The sequence below is a fragment of the Gymnogyps californianus genome, chromosome 8 (assembly GCF_018139145.2).
Source record: "Gymnogyps californianus isolate 813 chromosome 8, ASM1813914v2, whole genome shotgun sequence".
NCBI lineage: Eukaryota > Metazoa > Chordata > Aves > Accipitriformes > Cathartidae > Gymnogyps > Gymnogyps californianus.
The window spans coordinates 4,193,955-4,212,093 of NC_059478.1; the positions used below are offsets into that span (position 1 = coordinate 4,193,955).

At 46.8% G+C, this 18,139-nt stretch overlaps 1 protein-coding gene across 2 annotated transcripts; it reads left to right on the forward strand.

Annotated features, from left to right (window-relative positions):
• Window positions 1-569: 569 nt before the first annotated feature.
• On the forward strand, window positions 570-8,473 carry ZBTB37 (zinc finger and BTB domain containing 37). Of its 2 annotated transcripts, none has more exons than XM_050901278.1 (4): window positions 570-581; window positions 3,272-4,221; window positions 5,622-5,721; window positions 7,984-8,473. In XM_050901278.1, the coding sequence occupies exons 2-4, from the start codon at window positions 3,299-3,301 to the stop codon at window positions 8,470-8,472; spliced, it is 1,512 nt and encodes a 503-aa protein (XP_050757235.1). In that variant the 5' UTR covers window positions 570-581; window positions 3,272-3,298; the 3' UTR covers window position 8,473. The 2 variants fall into 2 exon arrangements, with proteins under 2 accessions (XP_050757235.1, XP_050757234.1); XM_050901277.1 differs by lacking the exon at window positions 570-581 and adding an exon at window positions 1,740-1,769 and having other exon boundaries at window positions 3,269-4,221.
• The last annotated feature ends 9,666 nt before the right edge of the window (window positions 8,474-18,139 follow it).

Consider the following 18,139-nt stretch of genomic DNA (forward strand, 5'->3'; position numbering starts at 1 on the left):
GGCGCCTCTCTGCAGCTGTCAGGGCTAAAAATTAACCGTGATCACCTCACGCCGGGAGCGAAGGCCCGGAGTCATCGCTTAGGAGCGATTTAGTGGGGAAAAAAAACCACGCACTGTTAAATTTGTTCTTTTAGCTGAGGCGGGGGAGGATGAGGAAGGCAGCATCTCTCATCTCAATTTAGAATTACTGTTGCTTTTATCTTTATTAAGGTCCCGTCGTAATTTGAAAGTAGTCACGTTGGCCAGTCGTGGTAAATCTCAGCCCCGAAAGCCGAGACTTTTCAGTTCCACCTCCTCTGTACAGCTCCCTAGCCTGACAGTTTTCCGACAAAGGATAGATCCAGAGTGAGCATCGTCCGCTGCAGATGGTCTGTCCCTGCTTTTTACGAGGGCCTGATGGATCGAGAATTTCTCCTGGTCTCGGTAGTTGCGCTTGCCTCACAGGGTGAAAGGCGTTTTCTGAGATAAGTAAGTCCAGGTCTCAGCTGGTGACACTTTAAATTATATTAAAAATAGATAAGTGTCTCCATATGTTCTCTGTGAAGAGCACTGCACAGCGGGAGATCCCGCTCACCCTGCAGGTAAAGGCTGAGATGATGAACTTGCAGTCCGGCACCAGGAAAGACAAAAATAGAGATGTCATTGCGCTGCCGGCTGAGGTGCATAAGCTGATGATAAATCCCTTACCCAGCAGGACAGAAATCGTCTTCTGACAAAGGCAGCTTGAACCAAAAAGATAGTTTCCCCCTCACCAGCCTCTGACTGAGGTTGTCCCCAAAGCGTATCGTAAAATGCCGCTTCCTCGATACCGAGGTAAACGAAGCTCCGTGCGTCCTTTTCTCCTGCCATCGGCGGCGGACAGATTTTTCCCTGCCTTGGGAGCAGAAGCTCGCAAATAGTTTTTCAGGCTCCCCTGGGAGCAGCTGACTTCTGACCAGGGCCGTACACAGCCACGCTCAGCAGTTACGATCGGATTATTATTTTTTCCCTTCTCTTTCTGTACGTCCCGAGCTGACCCCCTGAGAAACGGTCGGTCGGCCTCTGCCCCAGCCTCGCCTCCCTGCGCCGAGCCTTCCTGGGCGCTCGCTGCCTCGGCAGGGGTGTTTCACCTCGCAAAGGAAGCCTGCCCGCCTTTCCTTTGCTTGCCTGCCTTGTGAGATGCTTTGGGGTTTATCGCTTTAGAAACCGGTGGTTTGGGAAGATGATGAGATTACAGGCTCCCCAATCCTGTAAACATTTGCACATGCTCGATGTGATTTCTTTCGGCTGCGTGAGTGTTCCTAATGGTGTAAGTGAGACGGCTCATTTGAGGAAAACCCTGCGTGTGTTTAAATGCTGCAGGGTTAGTGCCAGAGATACCAGCCCCTTAAGAGAGGAAATGATCTATTCAGGTTATTTGCACTTCCATTTTTTATTTTAATGACCATCGGCACAACACCAACACTGAGCAGACAGTGGGGAAAGATCAGTTTGATAAGATTCAGTGCTTCTCTGTGGTTTGGGGTGGGACGTCATGTAATGGTTAGCTAATCCTGCTGCTGTATCCTCCAGCAAAACAAAGAATGACGAAGCGAAGCTTGACGTTCTTGATTGTGCTCGGGAGGACCCAATTCCTCCGTGCTACATTTTTTCTTTCTGTTCTTTTTTCCTTCTAAAGGGGAAGGGGGCAAAAAGTTTTCAGACCTTCCTACTGCATCAGAAGAAAAAAGGAAAACAACAAGATACCACCCCCGTTTCCTCCCCTTTGCATGTTACTCGTAACGTTACAGGTAAGACGTCGGATTTGCTATTTCACCTTGTTTTGTGCGTTTGAAGTTCTGCTCTTAACGTTGTGTTGACACGGACCCGTGCGCTGTAGTTCCTTGATTTTTGTGGGGTTTATTGCTTTCTTCTAAAGATAGGGGAAGGGGAGAAGACGCCTTCAGACGTGGCGCTGTTAAGCTGCACCTTGTGAAGTTTTGTGCATCTCTGATCTCACCTACCCCAGAGACACGCAGCCATCCGGCCGTTTAGTAATCTCTTTGCACGACTTCGCAAGACTGACAGGCTGTCCTGCAGCTTCAGGTTTAGTAACATATTTTGCCAAGTTTGCACAAAGTCTGCTTGGGCATATGAACGTGCGCTATCCTGCAGCGTTCATAAATTTAAAAAAAAAAAAAAAGTCCTTCAAAGGTACACATGCTTTCCCGTGTGCTAGTCCCTTCGATTCCGAGATTTCTCAGAGGAGGCACTATGAGCTTCCGTATTCCCGGCCTGCCTGAAATTGTTTTGATATCTGCAGAACTCTGCTTAATCGACACTTCAGATGCCATCCAGCTTGGAAGCTGTTCATGCCACGAGTGGTCTTCAATAAACTTATTTACTTTCCTTATTATTTTTTTTTTCTTTTTGGGTGAGTTTATGTCTAATTTTGGATCATTCCGAATTTTTACCATATATGGTCAGGGCTCCTTTTCAAACTTTGCCAAAATGAAATGTGATGATTATAGAAAAATGAATTATGGAAGGGAAACTAGGAGAGCTAGTTTGTTAATCCCCATTGTTCATAAGTTGTCTTTTGGTGTATGCAATATCTCAGACTACACAAACGCGGCTTCTTTTGCCAGGGAGACACTTGTGCCCAGTGGATGCTCTGATAAGTTGGTGTTCAGAACTGAATTCTGTTCTTTTCCTTTCACCGGCCTGTTCTGTATTTTCTGCCATGTGTCAGAAATGCCAGATGTGATGAATATCTTGGTTTTAATGACGTACTTAAGATGCCTTGAGGTCAAATGTGTGCGGGTCAGCTTTTGAAAAGTCTCTCAGGAGGATTTAGGTCCCGGTGTCTCCTTCCCGATTCCTGTTCTACAAAGGAGGGATAGCAATATTACTTTCCCTTTTCAAAGTGCTTAGCAGGTACAAGTGCTAAGTGTTTTAATCCATTATGCAATCAGTTGCCTATTTTTAGTACCTGAACCATTTTTAATGTTCTTTTTACAATGCAAATGTGCTTTTATTGAGGCTGACAGAACGAACTGTTTCGAGCACTTAAGCCACAGGGAATGGGGAATGGGGAGCTGTCGGGGACTGGTTTAACATAACTCTTGTGAAAGGTGGTGTACAGCACATAAAGATCAGAGAGCTGCTGCGAGGCGCTTGTAAATTAAATGGTGAGAGAGTTCTCTAAAAACCCCAGTATTTCAAACTGCATGAAAGTAGGTGAAAAATGTTTTAAATGCAAATGACAGACTAGCTCTGTTAATGAAGGCATTTTTTCCCCCCTTTCCAGTAGGGTTGTGCACCTGCAACTGAGACAGCCATGGAGAAGAGTGGGAACATTCAGCTGGAGATTCCTGACTTCAGTAATTCTGTCCTGAGCCACCTGAATCAGTTACGCATGCAGGGTCGCCTGTGTGACATCGTGGTCAACGTGCAGGGGCAAGCTTTCCGCGCTCACAAGGTGGTGCTGGCTGCCAGCTCGCCCTACTTCCGCGACCACATGTCCTTGAACGAAATGAGCACCGTTTCCATTTCTGTCATCAAGAACCCTTCTGTTTTCGAGCAGCTCCTTTCCTTTTGTTACACCGGTAGGATATGTCTGCAGCTGGCTGACATCATCAGTTACCTAACGGCTGCCAGTTTCTTGCAGATGCAGCACATCATAGACAAATGCACACAGATTCTCGAGGGAATTCATTTCAAAATTAATGTGGCAGAGGTGGAAGCGGAATTGAGCCAGACCAGGACAAAGCATCAGGAGAGACCACCGGAGTCTCACCGGGTGACGCCAAATCTAAACCGTTCTCTGAGCCCGCGTCACAACACCCCGAAGGGGAGTCGCCTGGGCCAGGTTAGCACGGTGCTGGACATTCGGGAGCTCAGCCCGCCCGAGGAGTCCACCAGCCCGCAGATAATAGAGCAGAGTTCGGATGTGGAAAGCAGGGAGCCCATACTACGGATTAACAGAGCGGGACAGTGGTACGTTGAGACGGGAATGGGAGACCGCGGGGGACGGAACGACGACGACGTCCGGGTGCTGGGAGGAGTACGCATTAAAACGGAGAACCTGGAGGAGTGGCTCGGAGCAGAGCATCAGCCATCGGGAGAAGATGGGAGCAGCGCTGAGGAGGTCACTGCTATGGTGATCGACACCACGGGCCACGGATCGCTGGGCCAAGAGGCTTACGCATTAGGGTCCTCCGGGGCCAAAGTGGTCAGGCCAACCAGCAGTGAGATTGACAGGTGAGTTTTCTTTAACTTAATTACTGACCTTGGCTGTAAGAGGAGATTGTGCAAGATTTTCGCTTGGCTGGGTTGGTTGCTTTGGAACGTTTCCCCTTTCTGTTTCCTGTGGCCATCTTAAGCTGAAGGAATTTTTTGCCTGGTGTTAGAAGTGTATCTGGTTTGGGTTATAGTATTTTGGCTGGGTAGTGATCAGACCAGGATCTCCAGGTATAGGTTAGCTTGGGAAATTAATTATTAGCATTTAGAGATGCATAGGTTGGAATCTCTACCTCTCGGTGTTTCAGCTGAGGTGGGATTTTTGTCTAAAGAAGATGTTCAGTTCAGCCTCAGTAGATGCCGGGCTCAGCATCGGAATTAAGGAGGTCACATGCCATATGTGTTGTGCAAAGTGTCGTTGCAATGTTGCCTTCTGGCCTGAAAATCTGGGGGTGGTTCTGTCTGAGAAACAAGCCAGTCACCAGCTGTAGGTCAAGAGGAAATTTTCTTCCCGGCAGTCCAGGACAGCAGTGGGTCGTGGGTTTACATCTTCTGAAGCGGTTGAAGTGGGGACCCCACCGGCCTCCACTGTTGTTTTGATTTATACGAAAGAGCAGAAAGCCTTTATTGAAAATACGTGGTGAAATGTGCTGTGTTTTCATTCTCCATCCGCTTCCCCTCCACTCCAGCATTTGTTTTCTCGCCCTTAGCTCAGGCCAAAGAACGGATCTGATAAAGGGCAGATCTGTTATGTTTGTGGGGTTTGTATTTGTGGGGTTTCCCTTCACATCTGCCTCTCTTCTCTTCTAGCTCAATCCCTCTGGACCCATGGGGGAACAGCTACCTGGAAGCAGTGGATATTCTGTCACTCGTCACTTAATAAATCAATCAGTGGGAATGATCTTGAGCTGATCCTTGGGAGAGCGATCCTTTCCTAGTTCCTTAACTCTTTTCCACGGATCAGCTAGCCTCCAGCATCTCTTTTTGCACTGTACTCAATATCCACTGTTTCCCACCTGGAGTCCATCACATCACTTTTGTTTCACACTTGAAAAGGGGAGGAGGGCGAGGGTGGTGAATGAGAGGTTAGAACCCTTAGAGAAATGGTTTCTTCTCCTGTTGTACAGTTCCTGAGTCACTGGGCCCGTATCGGTTTACTTGTGATAGCAACCCAAAAGCTCTCTGTTACTGAACTGGAAGCCAAATGACTCAGTTTTATTTTTCAGATGTTAAGACTGAAACCACAGACCAGTATGACTTGGTTTTTCCTTTATACTTGCGCTGTTCCGCCTCCTGTGTGTTAGCTGGTGAGGATGAAGAGATGCTATACAGGTGCCTCTATTGCTCACCCGTTGTTCTAAACACCGTAGTGACCTGATGCCCATTAAAAACTCCGTTTACACTCTTCCCCCACCCCACAGATTTAGCCCTTCTGGCAGCATGGTTGCTGTGACTGAGCGGTACAGATCAAAAAGCGAGTCTCCCGGGCGGATGGATGAGCCCAAGCAGCCCAGTTCCCAGGTAGGCAGATCAAGAAGTTTGCAAGTAAATGTTGGCATTGAAGGTGAAGGGGACTGTGTTGCGATGAAGTGTATAATATTTTATATTTGCAAGCAATACTGTGCGTGAAACAAGGACCTTTTACCATTGCAAAGGATTTGGTTGCTCACGCTGAGAACGTATGCCATTGGTATATGATTTAAAACTGATTTTGGCTGTCGTTTGGGATTTCGGCCAGATACCTGGAAAACACGAGGAGTTTCTCTTGTTGTCTGAGGGCATAAATATCAACCCTTGTTCTGGGCAGGCCACCAACTCCTGAGGAGAAACCCCATTTGCCTGCAGAGTTGGACCTGCCCTAAAACACTGACAGCAAATGCCTGAGCTGAGGGAGGAGGTGTTAGTTGGCTTCTGTGGAAGACTGAGGGCTGACAACAGCTGAACCTTTCCATGCTAGTACCAAAACCATTCCAAAAAGCCTTCCAGGCACCCCACCAGTAAACCTTTAGGGTGGAGTGTCAAAGGACTGGATTCGTACAGAGGTCTCTGTCTCGTCCCCAAGGAACTGTGTTGCATAGCAGAATTTGCAACATAAAGTAGCTCTGAATTCTCTGCTTTCCTGGCGTACGGGCACAATTTTGGGGTAGGAGGGAGAGATACGCAGAAATGCAGGAGGGCAACGGGCTCTAGGGTGCAGCAAAGTGGGACACGGTAGTTAATACCTGTGCCTAATCATTTTGATCTAATTTTTTTGTTGCATACAGTCAGTATCGCAGTGCCACTGTAGTGCAAGTGTATCACCCAACATTGCGTAGAACGACTCTTGTGTGCCTGGCAGATAAGTAATGTGTCGGTTTGTAATCAAATGACTTTGCTGGAGGCAGGTGAGGAGTTACCAGGCTGCTTTGCCCTTGAGTAAGACCAAGTGAAGCAAGGGGGAAAAAAAATCATGATTGCTGTCTGCTAACGTTGTAATACACTTCCACAAAACAAAAGATACCTTTTTGTTCCTATTTTGCTGAAGCTTTGTTTTGTCCCCTCAGAATACATCTAGAAAATTTCAGGTCAAACTAACCCTCCAGGGCAAATGCGACATACAAAGCAATTTTAGCTCTACGTACAGAAAAGCTGCTATTATTTCTCCATCGTGAGATGGCCTCAAACGTAAAACCGTAGGCTACCACATACAGGGGGAAGTATCATCGCCTTCTGCTCTTCTGGTATTGCCATATTGATGCTAAAAATAGTCTGCCTTTGATCCCAGCCCAGTGAAAAGAAAGTACCATAGCTTTGTGCATCTCCTTTAGTCCTGAGCAGCTTACCAGTGCTCGTACAGCCAGATTCAATGGCATCTGGCACAGTTACGCTGCTGCTTGTGCGTGCACAGCCCTGGTTGCTGGAGGAGAGGCCCTCCTGCTGTTACGGTAGTTGCTTGTCTGCGTTTGGCATCATCGGGAAATAGCGTAGGACTTGGGAGTGCAAATACTGCGTCCTCCAGCACGGAGGCATTCAGGAGACTGTCTGTTTGTGCTCGTTCTGAATATGATAGCCAGCAGCGGCTGTCCTAGAGCCCGAGCTTGCGGTTCAGGGTTCCCCTTGGCTGTTTGTCTTTCTGGCTTCCGAAAATAACGAGGAGCCAACTAGTCCTTGCTGTGTGACTCGGGCCAGGCATGCTAGCTCTCTGTGCTGCAGATCCTCCCCTGCAACGCCGCAGGGCTGGGATGGGTGACACAGCCGTGTAGGCAAACGTGATTCATTATAAAGTGAATCCTGAATGACACCTGAATAAATACCTGTGTAAAGTGACACCTGAAGAGTTTCAGATATGATTTGTAGTTTATTACACCTTCATTTTACTGCAAGCTCATCAATTGGCTTCTTTTTTTAACCATTAGTAAGTTAAACAGAATGCAGTATACAGTATTTTAATCAAACAGGCCCAAGTTTTAAAAAAAGGTAACGTGTATTGACCCATTTGATCCACGACTCAATGGGTGGCTAAGCGCCCTCCTGACAAGGGCTGTCTTTTCTTCCCCAGATCTAGTGAATGACTTGGCAGAAGGGGCGGCCATAGCGGAGGTTTCTAATTGATTGCTCATTTGTCTTCAGCCCCAAGGCTCCAGTTAAGCACTTAAATGTGTGCTTGAGGTTGAAGACATTAGTGCTGCTGATTTCGAGGTTTGGCACATGCTTCAGTGCTTTACTGGCTGGACTGGGACCTGATCTTCTTTCCTGCAATTTGTTTTAGGCTGCTTGTTATTTAAATCTCTGTTTCCTTCGCAGGGGGAGGAATCGGCCATGCTTGGAGTGAGCGGTTACGTGGAATATCTCCGGGAGCAGGAGGTTTCAGAGCGCTGGTTCCGGTACAACCCACGGCTCACTTGTATTTACTGCGCCAAATCCTTTAACCAGAAAGGCAGCCTGGACCGGCACATGCGTCTCCACATGGGCATCACGCCTTTTGTCTGCCGCATGTGTGGGAAGAAGTACACCCGCAAGGATCAGCTGGAGTATCACATCCGCAAGCACACAGGCAACAAGCCCTTTCATTGCCACGTCTGCGGCAAAAGCTTCCCTTTCCAGGCCATCCTCAACCAGCACTTTCGCAAGAACCACCCTGGCTGTATGCCTCTGGAGGGGCCTCACAGCATCTCCCCCGAGACCACCGTCACGTCTCGGGGGCAGGCGGAGGAAGAATCTCCTCCGCAGGAGGAGGCTGTCGCTGTGGGGGAGACGGCACAGGGATCTGTGTCCACGACAGGGCCAGATTGAAACACGGCTGCGGAGTCTGGGGAGAAAGGACCGTCTTCCCGTTTTTGGCTCTAAAGAGTCAGCACCAACCTGGCAGGCTGGTACTGTAATTAGTGCAATGCCACCACTGGACAGAAAGAAGCTCCCAAGATGTTGCCAAAATAGAAAAATCTTTCTCTCTCTCTCTCTCTCTCTCTTTCTCTCACACACCCCCACACACACACGTAGAGTGTTAAAAGTTTTTCTCCCTTATTCCTCCTCCTCTTGGAGAAAAACAAAACAACTGTGTCAATCAACTTCTTATTCAGGGATCAACAGGATTTTAAATTTTTTTAATGTTCCGTAGTGATCTGGGACGAGCAGTCATTTGTATTTCTCGACAGCGTTTTGGCCCAGCAGCTAGGTCCCGCCGGCCGTCAGCCGTGCAGACCCGGTGAGCCTAGCGTGCGGGGCCGCTCCTCGCCATATCTGCTGGTCCAGCTCAAGGGGAGAGCAGGGGCAAGGTGCCGTTGCCTTCCTCCATTCCCCAGGTCGTTGCCACGTTAAAGAAAACAAAAAGACTGTCCTGGTGGAACCTGCCTTGCCCGAGTGTATTTATCCCCGTCTTATTTTTGGTGTGTCTCTTTTTACATTTTTACTTAAACTATTCTTTTAGGGCTTTTGGCTTGCCCGTTCCAGGCGTGCGGCCTCAACGCCCCTTGTTAAAAGCGGGCACGGCTATAAAGCGATATTCTAGAGGTCAGCAAAATTTGAAGCACTTCGGCTACTGAAAGCGAAATTTAGCAGCTGTGAGGTTTGCGTTAGACTCTGATGCGTTGGGAGAAGGGTTGGAGGGGTCTCTCGGAGGAGGTTGTCCATTGCCGTTGCTGATCTGGAGAGTTCAGAGCACTCTGACATCCTGACCGGTGTGCTGCCGTGCTTCAGGTGTTGCCGAGCGTTAGGAAGAGTTTTTCTGGACGGGCTGAATTGCGGAGTTAGAGGCTGGCTACCAAAGTCGTCCTTCACCCCTACTCCCCCCTCGACACGCACTTGATCTTTTGTAACAGCAATATGGTATACTGAAATACTATCGTCCCAGCCGAGCAATTGTGGGTGGTTGCTTTTAAACGTGTTTCTACAAACTAGTTTGATAACTTTTTTATCAATGAAATGCAAAAAGAAAAGAAAACCCTACTTTATTTCCTTGTAACGGTTCAGGAAACTTAAAAGTGAATGGTTCCTAGAGCAATCACAACTCTGTCCCCTTGCATGGACTTAAACTTTTGTATTCTAAGCAGCTCTGATGTTTAGAGCAAGTTAAGCAAACCCAGAGAGACATGCCTGCGTTGTGTATTGTAGGTGTTTGCACGTGCTTACGTGTTTCATAAACGGAACAGCATGGGACAGGTAGATAAGTGCAAATATCTTGACATCTTTTGAAGAAGTCTTTTAAAAAATATGCAATACTTTAAGAGTTTTCTCTGGTTCTGATGCCGAGTTGTTCACGATGGAGGGGGAAAATGAACGACAGGTTGCGCAGATTGGGTTTGGGAGAGGACGTTTGGTTGAAGGAGTTCTCTTGAGGATGTATAACGTGTACAATAAGGAAGGATGAAGTTCTGATCCTTAAGGTGATGGGAGGAACAATGAGACATTGAAAAAGAAATACACTTCATCTTGCTTTGGCAAAGCAAGCCGGGCGAGCGGTTAGAGCGTGGGCTTGGCGGGCAGGAGACTTACCAGGTGAAAAGAAAGCTTGCCCTGCAGTCTGACTGCACAATTTTGGGCACCTGGAACCACCTCCAACCCTCGCTTTCCCTACCTGCAAATTGGGACTCGGGATCATTTTCCTGCCCCTTAGAGGGAAGAAATAGGAGAAGGGTGATGTATTCTTGCCTCGCTTTATATATTTTTCTCTTTTGTAAGCGAGGGGTCTCACTGTTCCTCCCACGTCTCTCTCAAAAGGCGGATGTGGCTCTAATGGTTTGGGGCGGGGGGGGAAGGGAAGGGCTTGGTGCCAGGATCGTGTGTAACGCAGATGTGCTCCTAAGAGAGGAACCTTTGCAGGTGTTCCCAGCCGAGCACCTGCAAAGTACTATGTCATTGACCATTTCAAACAGGAAAACTGATATTTCACCTCCGTTTTCCTTCTGTCCCTTCTTCCTCCTCTCCTGTCAAGTGCATCGTCACACAGTGAATGGTTTTCTAAGCGGCCACCCGAGGGACCAGCCCCATTGGGTTTCCTGTCGAAGGTCAAACAGGATTGTACCGAAACAGTAAGGTTGCCAGAGAGCAGTCGCAGAAGATGAGAGATAAGAGGGTGGCTAAGGTAGGTTTCGTTGCAATCGAGGTGCGGGGAGGAGCGGAGATGTGCAGAGTATGCTGCTTTAGTCATAGCTTTTGAAGTTACCAAAAATCAAAAAGAAAAAAGTTAAAAACTTTGAAATCCTATCCTGTTCACACTAGAGAGCATCAAAAGTTACTTTTAGTTGCTTAAAAGATTTTTAAGTGTTTTAAAATAGAACTTTTAAAAGAATACTACCAAACTATAAAAACATAAAATTATTTATATACATATATTATATATAAATATAGTGGGAAAGTTTCCCTGCTAAGCTTGCTGTGAAGAGAAGGGTGAAGGTGCAGTAACTGCTATACAAGCAACATTTTTCTGAAACAGATGGCAACCAATCCATCAAAGCGTAGTAATGAAGGGCTGACATAAAATGGTGAATGCCTTTATTCGTATGGCGTAGCTGTGAGTTTCTTGAGCAGGTTTTTGTTTTACTGTATCGATACTGTGAACGGAGGAGCATCCTAACAGTCCAGGATGCCAGCAGTGCGTCCTGTTTTGCTGATTCACTACTTTCAATTGGCCTGGTGAAAACCATGACATTGGTCCTTCATATCGTACTAGGCTAGTCTGAAAACAAAGCTTGTGAAAGGTTTTTATTTTTTCCTCTCTCTCTCTTTTTTTTTTTTTTTTTTTTTTTTTTGGTGCAGAGGTTGCCACTGTATAAACGATCATTTCTGATTGCATGCAAAAGAGCCAATATTCTTGCCCGGGCCTCGCTGAGGTGAAGTTTATAGCTTGTAGCTAAAGTCAGTATAAGGTATGGTAGTGGGAATCATTTTAATATTATTTCTGTACATTTAATGGATGTGTATGTGTATGTATGTGTGGGAATCATGGTGTCTCTAATGTTTTCTTGAACAGCGCTGAAAGCAGTTTAGGCCCATCCGCACTAGAAGATGGAACCAGTTCAGAAGGAGTCGTGTATTAAACTTTTCTTTCAGTGGTTGACTTCTTCAGTGCAGATGAGGCCAAGGTTCGAGAAAAAAGGGGTTGGAGGTCGTATACGGTATGGAAAAACCTCATGTGAATTTTCCGGCAGTGGTGTAGCTACTTGGAGCTGCTTTCCGTAACGGAACGATAGCATCTTTCGTTGCCTCTCCATTGGCAAACCGTGTAGCTCTTCACAGTTGCACCGAAGCTGTGGAGAATCAGATGCCAGCTTTCCAAGTGCGAATGCTTCTGTGATGGGTTGAGGCACGGCTTTGCATTTCCACGTCTAGCTGCAGCTTTTTCCCCTCTGCCAAAACTGTGATTTCAACTGTGATTTAAGGAGGATGTGAAGAGAACTCTGTCGTATTTTAATACCTCTGTACGTAACATTTCTGTCCGCTTCAGAGTTAGGGCTTACTAACCCATTTGTTTGCGTGCCTCAGGCAACGGGGGGAACACACTCGATTTCTGCAGATTTCTTTCTCGGAGGGGGAACACATTTCTTAGTTCTTTGCTGTGGCAGAGACACCTTCCAAATGTGAAGTGTTGCGGTTATCTCCTTGAGCCTGCAGAAGGCCCCGGTGCCAAGTCACAGCAGAGTGACGTGACGGTTGCCGTGGCCGTTCCCTGCTGCTGCCAGGTTCCCTGTGAATAGCTGTGAAAATAACAAGAATTGTGTTAATACTGTGCTGCTGCTTTGGGGAAAAGCGAAACCTCTTCCTCTCGGGAGGATGACCTCTGTGAAGCTGGGAGAGGGAAAAAGCAGAAGGTCTTTTTGCTCTCCTGTAATGGGAGTATGTGAAAGCAAACCGTGCTTCTTATTTCCAGCAGCTAGATAGAGAGGGATGAATGAGGAGGCTTTGTGAAATGTGAATTTATAACAGGAGGCTGAGAACACACTTAGAGCCGCTTAGTAAGATCCAGGGATATCAGCCTGGTAGGAGTCAGAGCAGCCGATGCAGATGGGCAATCCCTCACTTGTCCTCCCAGCATTGTCCGGCCATCAGGTTCAGTCCTTTGATTTACCTGCATCTTCTCTACGATATTGTCAAGCTGTGATCTGTGTAAGTTAACTTTCAGAAGTTTGGGTGGCTGAAGGGCGGGAAGAATAGAAAGCGTTTTGTGTCTCTGCTGCTGTTTTAAATCCAGCCGAGGTCGGTAGCGACTGACTCTGTTCCCATCTGACAGCTATTCAGAGCTGGAATTGCGTTCGGAACAAGCTGCAGTCTTGCTGAAAAGCGTAGCGGGGCTGGCTTGGTGGGGAGGGCACGGAGCCAGGATTTCAGCCCTCTGTGAGATCAAGGTTGGAATAAATTGACAGGACGGATCTCCATGCTTGTCCTGCTCTTGTTTTGTGACAGCTAGGTGACTTTGTTTTCCAGGGCAGGCCGTCCTACGCCTCTACGCAGTAGTAATTTCACTTAACAGTGTGATGCCCAGTTCGGTAAATGATTCTAAGCAGTCTGGTCTTCGAGCAGAATCCTTCTGCCGCCTTTGGGTGATTCAGCCCTAAAGATGCATTTGCAAGAGCAGAGTTGTAGCTTTTATTTGCTGCTGACTTCACCTCTCCTGCAGAACCCAATGTATAAATAGAAAGACAGCTGAAAAGGTGCAGTTTATTTGGGTAGAAGGTAGCTTCTGAGGTAGACCGAATCATGCATCTTTAAAACCAACACAAATTAGCACCCCTTAAACTTATTATTAAAAGTTTATAAAATTCTCCTCTTTGATTCATGACATGGCTGCCAATTTAGCCGTACCAGCATCCAAGTGTTTCTGCAGATTAGTGACACCAAATGCTGTTCTTGCTCTACCGGAAATATTCTGGGGATGGGAGAAGTCAAGGAGCTGTAATTCAGGAAACTTCTAATTTTTGTCAAGGTTTGGGCTCCGAGTTTCCTCTGGGAGCTGAGCCCGTAGCCAGGACGGCAGTCAGAAAGTCTGGGGTCTTTCGGTGGAGCTGCCGCTGACCGCCGGCATAGCCTCGACTGGCGATAATGATATTCTCGGACATGAGCATTACTCCTGTCACGAGGTGAGATCCATGCACAGAGCTTGGACGTCTTCAGTGGAAGGTCCTAAAGAGGAGCTAAGTATCTTTATTTTAATCATTGTCAAAGGATATTTTAATATAAAATACATACATATATATGTATGTACATATATATATATATATTTGTAACCAAATAAAAGCTAGAACTATGCAAACACTACTGGCTGCTGCTTGAAACTAATGTCTACCAGAACATTTTGGAATAGAGTAGATTTGGAGTCGATTTGTTGGGTTTTTTTGTTTTTAAATCAAATGCGGCAGACCAAAGTTTTGCTGCAGTTAGTCTTACTAGAAACTTAGGTTATTCCTAATCTGGAACCCACTCAAGTGGGTTATAAAATTATCTGAAGAGTCCTACCATCTCTAAAATATTTCCATCTGCCTTGGTATTATTGCTGAAAGGCTTTCTTTTGCGAAACATAGGAAAACACGGAGGCTGGGACCGGGAGAGACTGAATGTGATGTTTGGGATGATAGTTAGACATAGAATCAGGAAAGGACTGGGAGCATTTTCTTTCGGACTTAGGATTGAGTTGGCTTCGAGGAATCTTCCTACTTCTGAAAATGTCCGTCGCTGAGATGGAGGCAGTGATCGAAGCATCACCAGGCTGAATTCTGGTCCTGGTGGAGGTATCGGAAATCTTCCCGCTGAATCTGATGGTACCGGCGTTTAGTCTGCTGGGAGAAATTTCATGTGGTTTCTACCGTTTCTTTGTGTCAGATCCCATCTTCGCTTTTAGGATTAACTACAATATATCCAACTGTAATCTTCAGTGACCTTTGACTTTTTATTCCTGGGGACTGTAGAAAATTCAGGTTTCCTATAACGTTATCCTCATCCCAACTGTGAACAAGTTACTACTGCTTCTTATAATTTATTGTCTTTCTGTTCCTGAACGTCTGTGTGATCCAGCTGTTCACCAGCGCCGCCTTCCAGTGCTTCATTAGCTTTTATGCACAGGGAATTGTTGCAATGGATAAGTTGACCACGCTAGTTGGAAGAGTAGAAGCCTTTGGAGAATGACTTTTGCTTCCTCTAGCTGTCATTAGGGAGTGCACACACACATACCTGTATATACATATATATGTATACGTATATAAAGTGTTTCAATATAAACTCATTTAGCATTATTCTTATTTAATTTATATTTTAATCCAGTTGTAAACCAAAGTATTACAGCTTGTGAAATGATGTGTCTTGGAAATAGGAGGAACCTTTTTAGATGGGAGCTCTGAAAGATCTGTGCTGACAAAAACATGGATACGAGTAAGACTTAAGAACTTGTGCTGCTGAGTCCTAGAGATACGCAGCCTTGGAAGGACTTAAGACTTGCTGGGTAAAGTTTGATGGTGGGGAGGCAGTGTGGGCTACCATTTTAAAACACCGTTGGGTTTTTTTTTTCTCATCCAGTATAACTTGGTATCGGAGGAATTGCTACAAGAGCGGTACGGCGGGGCGTCTGATGGAGATGAGGCGCGTGGTTGAAGCTAAGAGGGCGATGTCAGGTAGCGCTGTTTGCTTCTGGCGTCTGCTGTTCACAGAGCTGGATTGAGGTGTGCTGTGTTCAGCTCTGGGCATCTCAGCACCGCCTTGTCGCACGACCCCGCAGGGAGCTGGTCAATTGATGGTCTGAATGAGCGCATTAAAAGCGTGACTCAGCAGTGTTTCTGCTGCTGGACTTTTCCAGCAGAATCACTTTGGAGTCTCTGCCACCCTGCTGTGCCTGCTGGTCACAAAACCTGGGGCTTCTGCCCTGCCTCTTGAACTGGGATGCTTTAAGAAAGCACGAGGACTTGCCTACCAGAATGCCTCGAGGAAATCCCCTGCAAGGGAAAACGAGGCAGTAATTTAGGTGCGGGTTTGCTGTATATGCTGTAACATGGATCTAAAGTGATTCCATATGGTCCTCTGCCTGACCCCTTCCTTATGAATGCAGGATTTGGATGAACTTTTGTAAACACACATAGAAAAGACGCGACGGGCTGTCTCAGTGCTGGCACTGCTTCTGCCTGCGTCCCCTTTGGCTTGCTGTTTCTTGCTGTGGTATCTAATAAGGGTTGGAGCTGAGAGGTGTTTGTTGAGATGGAGTACAGCAGCCACCGGACCAGGCGCTCCTGGGCTTTGGCTCATCTGTGCTGTCAGAGCGATTAAAGCAACCCACGAGTCGGGGTTCAGGGCCTTCTGAAGGCTTGGAAATAGCAGTGTTTTTCACAGTACTTAACGGTTTTGTAGGAAAACAAGTATGTTCTGGCAAGCCTAGAAATAAAAAGGGAGAAGACAGCAAATCAGACTGTAGTCTGGCACAACTGGGAGCTAGAGAGAGGAAGCCACAAAAACAGCCACTGATGTATTTAGTGTCTAACTTACAGCTTTAGAAAACCAGCCGTTGCTACTTACTGATGTCTAGAGGTGGTTGTGGTTTTTTTCAGTAACTTCTGTGGAGGTGCATGTTCTGCTGTCACCAATGGGAAGAAAAAATGGGTTCAAAGATAAAATCTTGCTGATTCTTCTGTGCTGGGGAGTAATTGCCTTTCCAAGGAATTAGCTAAGAACAAATTCACCTCTAACAATCTCCCATAGGCTTGGCAGCGGCTCTGCTTCCTCTTGCTCTTCTGCTCAGCCTGCATGCTAGAGTCTCTTTTTATAGAAGGTTTCCCTGCGTCCCTTATATTGAGCAGGGTGATGGTCCACCTACCTTTGTTGATCGCGTAAGTTCATTTAATACTCCCCAGCAGGATTAGTGCATACTCGCAGCTCATGGTATATCAAGCACTCTGCCCGCCACACGCAGTACAATTTTTAGCTACTAGATCTGGCAAATATAAAAAGACTGTAAGCTAATCTATTTCTAATTGTAGTCACCAGGTACTGCAGGTTGAGTACCAGACCCCTTCTGTGCCGCGTGCTGTACCGGTGCGTAGGAACATCATCCGTCACATCAAATTCCTTTTGATTGAGGCATCCTGTAAGGAACGTCAGTGCGAAGGCGCTTCCCAGGGCAGCTGTCAGGAGAAACTGGTCTGATACCAGCAGCAGATCCCGTCTGGCTGCTGTGTCAACTAGCGGTTGCTCTGATAAACCAGGCAAAAGAAAAAGGGAAAGCAGGCTCAGGAGGAGAGAGGTACCTTACACCAAGCACTGGCTGCTAATTGGGCAGAAAAGAGTTATTTGATTGAGACAGTGGTCTGTATGCGGAATTTCTGTCATTTGTTGTTCAAATAACTTTCAATAACTTTTTTTTTTTTTTACAAAAAGGTAGCCCTTTCCACTGAAAATTTCCCACGTTGATTATTAAGTAGCACTACTGTCAGTATGCCGCATCCAGTGACTCCTCGTTGTTTAGTGGGTTGGTGACGATACGTAAGCTGGAGGCTTTGGGTGAGGGGGTTATGAATGCTTGCTGCTGGCTGTCTTTCCCTATAATCATTCTGATGGCTTTGGGACACGGACCAAAAATGCTTCTTTTTGTTTTAAAGCTTTAATTCTTTTCATGGAAATGTTGAAAAATCTTAGATCCCTCCCCAATTGTTTTTGTGTTCTGTTTAGTTAAATTCTTATCTGACACCAGTTTGTGATCTAAGAACAATTTCTACAACACCCATGGATAGGACTTTCTAGGACTTTGCAGATCACAGAAGGTTTAAAACCTGTGGCTGTAGGAGGTGATGTTTGTAACATGGTTTTTACGCTGCCGTAGAGGTTGGGAGGGATGAGGAAGGGTCTTTGTGGTGAGCCGAGCTCTGTCGCGGTGTGGATCGAGTCCCTGGGCACCGGTGCCTGCTTGCAGGGGTCTTCGAGGTTAGAGGTGCAGATGGGATTTTCTTCAGAGATTTTCTTCGTGGCTTCCCATTGCGTGAGTGCTTCGGCAGCGAACAAGAGACTCTGCTGCCTTCAGCATCAGGAACGCGGTCAGCACTGAAGCGGTGCGTCGGGAGCCTGCAGGGGAATCTTAGGAGGGGAATCGTGTACCTTCAGAACCAAAAAGCAGTTGGACTTGTCAAAGGCTTTTGCAAATGAGGAATTAAACCTGCTTTTGGCAGGGTGGTGGAGCAGGCCTGGGGGTTTTGGCTGTTAACACATATTCAGATCCTTGTTTTTGCAGGGTGAGATGGGCCATTTCAGAAATCTGGGCAAGGAAAAGTGGTAGCGTTTGAACCCCGTGTTCTCATTCCAGGTTTCCACCGAGAACCGCACCAGGTATGTCGATGCCGTCGATGGGGCGGAGGGGGAGTTGTGCAGCAGCATGTTACGTGGCTGGGAGCGTGTATGTGCTACATCGGGGGGTGCTGGGTGCCCCACGCCAGAGATGACCCAGGTAAATGGGTGCCTGTCGAGACTAGTAGGATGGCGCAGCGTTCCCAGAAAGCCG